Source organism: Acanthopagrus latus, chromosome 24 (genome assembly GCF_904848185.1).
Source record: "Acanthopagrus latus isolate v.2019 chromosome 24, fAcaLat1.1, whole genome shotgun sequence".
Taxonomy (NCBI): Eukaryota; Metazoa; Chordata; class Actinopteri; order Spariformes; family Sparidae; genus Acanthopagrus; species Acanthopagrus latus.
Genome location: NC_051062.1, coordinates 2,864,326 through 2,871,155, shown reverse-complemented (window position 1 = coordinate 2,871,155; position 6,830 = coordinate 2,864,326). Strand labels below are relative to the sequence as shown.

Below are 6,830 nucleotides of genomic sequence, written 5' to 3'. Positions count from 1 at the left end.
TGTTGCCCTCAAAAAAACCTTCTAAATGTGCACATTTTCATATATAAAATATCATAGAATTGTGAGAGATGTACTTTAAAAAAAATAATATCTAGATCATGGTTACGCCCTTGCTGAGGGGAGTAAGTGGAAAAAAAGGAGGACTGGGAAAGAATGAACACATCTGGAAGTGATTAGAGAGAAAGAGAGAGAGAGAGAGGAGGAGGAGTCGAGACGGTGTGGCTGACGGAGTTACACCACTGTGTCTACAGAACTGAACAAAATAACGGGCCGAACATCCCGGACAGGAAAATCACGCGAAGTGCGTCATTAGTGAAGAAGAGCAGTTAACTCACACCGTCGATCGGTGAAGAACAAAACCGAGGAAGAGAAGGAAACAGAGCTGGGGTGGTGGTGGGAGGGGGGACCGATCGAAAGGAGAGCCCGGAACCAGGCGATGACGGATCCAGGAGTTGGGAAGAGCGCGACAAAGACCTGAATATTTGGAGGGATCGACGCTCGTCTTCAGGTAAAGTCTCCTCCGGGCCCGCTCCATCCAGACATCACAGTCAGCTGGGTTCTCTGATGCAAATGCAACGTTTTCTTTGGTCACACACTCCCAGAACTTTCAGACCCACACTGCATCAAAATGAGTGTATCAGCGGGCCACATGCCGTCACTGCGCATTTGGTTTGGTTTAGCACAGTTCAAGTGTCTTTTTCTTTAAAAATAATAATAATCTCTACAAATACTATATCGCTGATAGTGCATTTCAATGTGGGTCCATGTAATACCAATAAAAAGAGGATTTCTATTGGCTCTGGTTGACTAGAGGCACCTAAAACAGGGAGTCAACAGGTTTGGACACTCCCTCTCATCTGTTCTTGTTCAGATCATTGACTGGTCCAGATGCTTCACACCACCAGTTGTCCTGACCCTGACAAGAACCAGCAGCTGGTTCACTTGTATTATACATATCAAAAACCCAAAACATTTCCCTCAGCCGTCATTTAAGATACGCTATTTATTTTTCATTTCAAATGGTCTAAGAAGATAAATGGCAGGCGATGTAACGCTGTCGAATAGAGAGAGAAAAGGTTTCCAACTCACACAGCTGTCTGTTGAGGCGATTGTCACGGCCTGGCAAATTTGCGCCTAATCGCTTTTCATCATTGACTTTGTATGTAGCCTGATCAGTAATGTTCACAAGGTGTAGGGGGGGCCCTCGTGGCTCAATTGTTAAAAACGGCTTCTTGGGAGCTAAAAAAGCATGCCAAAGTGCCCTCTAGGTTGGCATAACAAATTAAACTTCCCCCATGGCTGGTTAAAACATGATAAACTGCCCTCTTGGGAGCCAAAACGCACACTAAATTGCCTTCTTGGGAGCCAAAATGTGCTAAAGTGCCCTCTTGGGAGCCAAAATGTGTGCTAAAGTGCCCTTCTTTTCGCCCCTGCCCTTCAAAAAGTCTGTGCACGCCACTGGAGATGGTTCCACTTTTCCTGAAAAAAAAAACAAAAAAAAACGGTTTCGCTCGCCACAAACTGTGCTGGAAACACCCTCAGAGCACGAAGCACCTGCTGATAATGTCGGTGAAGGCTCTCAGTCATCCAGGTCGTGGTAATTCTAAGTGCTGGATCGTGGGAAACTGGACTCGTTTCAGTTTTGTTGCAGACGTTTCAGTGTGTCCGTGGTTTAACAAAACCACATCTGTAGCTGACATGGCACATCATGTTCACATTAAACGCTTATTAGCAGACTTTCCCGTCAGGAGGTGGAGGGGGATGGTGGCCATGGGAATATTATCACTCACTTGTAACATTAAAGGTGGTTTATTCTAAGCACTGTATCGTGTATAGCGCTTAGAATGACCTGCTTTTAATGTGACGCATGAGTTAATACTCCTATTGTCACCACCACGTTTTTTGGGGGGTCCTTTTGATGGCTTTATTGATGGGACGGTGTAGAGCCGACGGGAAACTGGATGAGAGGGAAAGGGGGGATGGACATGCTGAGGACACAGCCTCCTGCAACTGCAACACAAATAAACACAAGTTAAAAAGCCTACCAGCTTCTCTGAAATACAGTTTCCCCAGAACTTTTGCTGTGGTCACAGGAAATGCCTTCAGCAGTATAATTAGGCCGAGTGAGGAGGGTAGGGAGCTTCCTTCCTGTCAGGAGTTTGACATCCTGTGTAACGTCAGGAGTCTGTGCGAGGAAATCTCAGTCAGGGACAAATTAGAAGACATTAGAGGCAAAAAGCTTTATATATGATTAGCAATGTCATATTAGGATAAATTCTTAACTGAAATCATTGGTTCACATTGTTTCTGTCAGTGGGCACCGAACAGTTAGTTACATTTCTGACACTATTCTCACAGCAGTTGCTTCAAAATTGGGTGTCACTCGCATTTTTGCTCTGCCTCTCGTTTCCTGTTGTCTCGCGCCCATGCCAACGTGACCGTCTGTTTTGGTCGGTGAAACGCAAACACGTGGCGAATTGAAAACTGATGCGTTGAAGACGGATCGAAAAAAGCGTTGTAAACGTGGTCTCAGGTCACAGATATTCCATTTTTACCTCCTAATTTTAACTGTGATTAAAAAGCGCAACGGGTCTCCTTTAAATAATGTAATCGCTTGCTTCTGTTCTGTCTTTCTTTTGCAGGATGTCAGTGTCTCCGAGGTGTCTGTGCTGTGTCAAATATCTGATGTTTGTCTTCAACCTCATCTTCTGGGTTAGTATTTAGTCATATATGTATTCATTCTTTCTGCATTCTGCCAGCGGTGTCTTCCAATTCAGTGTTTCTCAGAGGAAGAGTTGTGGAGAGAGTTATGTTGTTTCCATTCTCTCGCAATTTGGGGTTTCCAACACAAATATTTTTCAGGCTGATGCCTTTTGGTCAACGTTGCATTTTGACACCGATTGACGGTACTTTTTTTTTTTTTTTTTCTGACAAGCTAGGAGGATGCGGCTTGTTTGGCGTTGGGGTCTGGCTGTCCTTCACGCAGGCAGAGTTTTCCTCTCTTCCGCTCTCCTTTCCATCCCTCTCAGCCGCCAATCTGCTGCTGGTCGCCGGTGGCATCACCATGGTGACCGGGTTCTTGGGCTGTCTCGGAGCACTTAAGGAGCAGCGCTGCCTGTTGTTCATGGTGAGAGGTTCAAATGACAGAGAGTGTTTCAGATATTCTTTATATTTTTCAGTCAGTGTGTGCTTATATTTGATAGCCAGCAGTATAGATGTGACAGATAGGGGGAGAGAGGAACAAGCTGCTTTTCAACTGCTTTTCTCTGGTCTGCAGTTCTTTGTCATCCTTCTGCTCTTGGTCTTGACAGAGGTGATACTAGTCGTGGTTATACACATCTTCCATGAAAAGGTAAGAATATGCACCCTCCAACTTGTTTTATAATCAGTCAGTCAGTCAATCGTTATTTGTATAGCAGGTGTGTGTCACCTTTAGTTGAGAATGATCAATATCTATATCAGCATTCTGTAATAATTAAATGATATGTACATCCAGGTGTTGAGTCGTTGGCAACTGGACATGTTTCAGATTCTTGAAGGCGTTTCACCTCTTCAGTTCTAACTAACTGGAGGGGAGTTACAGGCTTTTAACCTCTGTGTGGGAGTGTCCTTACAGAGTGGGAGTGCCCTTATGTAGCAGGAGTGTCATTACAGCCAACGTTCATGTGGGCTGCTAAGCTATCTGTAATGTCGTAGGCCACCATGTGACCTGGATGAAAATCCTCCTCAATATGTTATTTTCTTTCTTTCTTTCTTTCTTTCTTTTCGTTAGCTGGATTTCAAAGCACAAAATGAATTAAGGGAAGGTATGAAGATTTATAATTCAGAACCTGGTCTGAAAAATTCTTGGGATAACGTCCAGAAAATGGTGAGTACTCCCAGCAAACAGCACACGAGTTATGTTGCATAAATATATAGCTGTCTGCAGCGGAATCAGTGACGCCACTGAAGGTGAAGGTGGAAGATGCCACAGTGACTCTAACTTTAAGAGACCATGCTCCAAACAGGGCCTAAAAAGAGGATCAGGGTGGTATTACTCTACATTTTATATCGTATTGTCTCCTCTCCCAGTTCAAATGTTGCGGAGTTACCAACAAAATGGACTGGTATGTTGTGCTGAATGGAACGCTGCCCTCGTCCTGCTGCTCTGTTGGGACGGACCCGTGTGTCGATGGATGGGGTGATGTAAGTCGGCTGCTCCGAGTTTCTAACATCGTTTTCATGTCGCCTGATTCTCTCAAATAAAATCCGCGTTTGCTTCGTACTCATGAGTGTAACTGAATAGCAATAGAGTTGTCTGACAGTGACCAGTTTTGTTCAAAGTTATGGTAAAGCACAGCTATCAGTACTCTAAAGTAAAGAGAAAGTGGTCGCCGATCTGGGAAATGATGCTGTGCCGAGGTGTTCTGTCACACCGGGTCCAGCATGTCGGTTTGGCTCATGTAAGACCGATACAGGAGGCTCAGCTGCCTCTTTCTCTGTCATTTTCTCAGTTTGAAAAAGAAAAACCCAAATGTAAACCACATGATTTAAAGTTTCGTTCTTTGGATTTGAAAGGATCAGGTGCACTCACTCTTTCCAGTGTTTTTAGTGTGTTTAAATGATTTTATTCTTATCCCTCTCTCTCTGTCTCTGTCTGTCCTCTGCAGCCATGTTATCATAAGGCCAGGCAGTGGCTGCTGAAAAATATATCCTCTGTTCTGGTATTTGGAGTGTGTATTGGTGTTGTGCAGGTACTTACCCCCGACCTTCTTCAATTAATATAATTCATTGTTTGTTTGTCTATAGGGGCATAAAGCTCTGAACCCAGTCGACTGTGAAAAAAACACATTATTAGAATGCGTTTATTTACTAAAAATATTCCTTGAAAGACACAAGGAAATCAGAGCACGCATTCACTGTCCGTATGCTCATATTTCTTTTATTTAGGTCCATTCTGTTAATTCAGTTCAATGCAGCTCTGACATAAAATTTGCATAAATAAAAATGTAATGCATATATAATGGGATGTGGCGCAGACGGTACACACACACAGCAGGATCCTCCCCAGTCCCCTACAGCAGGTCAGTGAATATTGGAATATGGAACGAGGGAGTTATTGATGTAAATTGTTGCATTATTCAGGAAGTGAAAAAACATATTTATGCAGTAATTAGTATTAATTAGGACTCGGTACCCCTACATTTTCAGAGTGCGGTTACGCTTTAGACTTTCGGCGCCTGGGAAATCTATAAAACTTCTATAAATAACATCAGTCAGGGTGTACACTCAGCTGTTGGATCATTGTTGTTTTCCTCTTAATTGTGAGGCAGATCACTACACATGGGCCTACAGCAACGTCGGGATGTCTGTGCTGACAATAACAAGCCGGCATCTTCATACAAGTAGCTGAAGATCCATGGTTGGTTGTATATGACATGATGCCATAAACATTAGCGCACGTCTCGCGAGGAGATTTAGCCCTGTCCACCCAAATTACATTGTGCAAGAGCAGGCGTTCAGGGTGGTAACGAAAGAGGCATCATTTTCCCAACAAGTGACCCTATTCTGACCCTATTCCTTCTGTTCTCTTGTCAGATATTGGCCCTGGTGTTCTCCATGCTGATGTACTGTCAAATTCTGTGTGCCGAGAAGGACTTGGACTGAAAACGGACGAGCTGTTCGCTGGCCTGTGATGTGATGGTTCTCACATTACTCCTTTACTTATATACGGTGTTGGGGGCAACACTTAAAAAGAAATATATTATTGCAGTGCATTACTTTTGTATACGTCATTTGTATACCTTTGTACGCGCAGAGTGCTATAATGTATTGAAATGATACTTCAGGAATATGTTACTACAGTTATGTCATGTAATGTGTTACCGACCAAAGTGTTTGCTGTGGCTTTTTTAAGAATCCATCCACACGGCACACGATCATATTAATCCAGGCTATGTGTATGTGTAATATAGCCTTTGCTCAGTTCGTTTGTGACTGAAGTGATCTGTATTTAGTAGGCGTAACGGTGAAGCCTAATCCTCTGAGTGCACTTTAATTTACACTCCTGAATCACATGTGCCCACGCGTTCCTTGTGTTGTGGCCTGTAATAAATTGCATAGAAAAAGAGGATTTGCTGGGTCATTTTGTGTGTTAAACACGGCATGTATGATAACGTATGTTAGAGTTTGGGTTTTTAAAATGAACAGACTTTGTTAACAGGCTTTGACATAATGTTAAATATGTCTATGCACTTTTCCTATTAATTTAGTGCTGATCAAATATTCATCCTCACCATGATGTATATAATTATTACTGTTGAAATATATCTATAAATACTTACTACAATATTTCATCTCCTCCTGCTCTATTATTATATAACTTATCATTATTATTATTATTATTATTGTTAGTTTAATCGTCATTTTAATGATGACGAAAAAGATTTTTTTTTTCTTCCTCTCTCTCTAACCCTAACCCTTACCCAACATCATTAATATTATAACTATTAATATAATTGTTCTCAGGTACGTGCACATGATTATAGAGGGGCAGGGCCTCAAAGGGCAGTTTTCAGGCCTTAATAACACAATATATAGATTCATGTAAAATGAATAAACAAAGTTAGTAGGAATGTTAGTAGGAACAGCAATGTTCACAACAGCAAAGTCACAAGAAACTCAGTATCTGGGAGAAGTTTAGATAAACAGCCGGCACAGACAGCTGTCATATTAGATTATTCTTATCTGTCATTAACAAGCACAAATGGGCACTTTTCTGAAATGTGACCCGCATTTAAGCATGTTGAATAAGTGGAAGGTGACTTGTTGGCCCCCACGAGGAAGTTGTG

At 42.4% G+C, this 6,830-nt stretch overlaps 2 protein-coding genes across 5 annotated transcripts in view; one reads left to right on the top strand and one right to left on the bottom strand.

Annotated features, from left to right (window-relative positions):
* The window catches only part of LOC119015380 (cytidine and dCMP deaminase domain-containing protein 1-like), a 542,642-nt gene that overhangs the window by 427,410 nt on the left and 108,402 nt on the right, over positions 1-6,830 (bottom strand). The gene's annotated exons all lie outside the window — the stretch shown is intronic.
* tspan4b (tetraspanin 4b) lies at positions 198-6,330 on the top strand. 2 transcript variants are annotated; one of them, XM_037091332.1, is made up of 8 exons: positions 198-508; positions 2,643-2,712; positions 2,936-3,127; positions 3,278-3,352; positions 3,773-3,868; positions 4,072-4,185; positions 4,650-4,733; positions 5,578-6,330. In XM_037091332.1, exons 2-8 carry the CDS (start codon positions 2,644-2,646, stop codon positions 5,644-5,646), a joined length of 699 nt encoding a protein of 232 aa, XP_036947227.1. In that variant the 5' UTR covers positions 198-508; position 2,643; the 3' UTR covers positions 5,647-6,330. The 2 variants fall into 2 exon arrangements, with proteins under 2 accessions (XP_036947227.1, XP_036947228.1); XM_037091333.1 differs by lacking the exon at positions 198-508 and adding an exon at positions 2,188-2,533.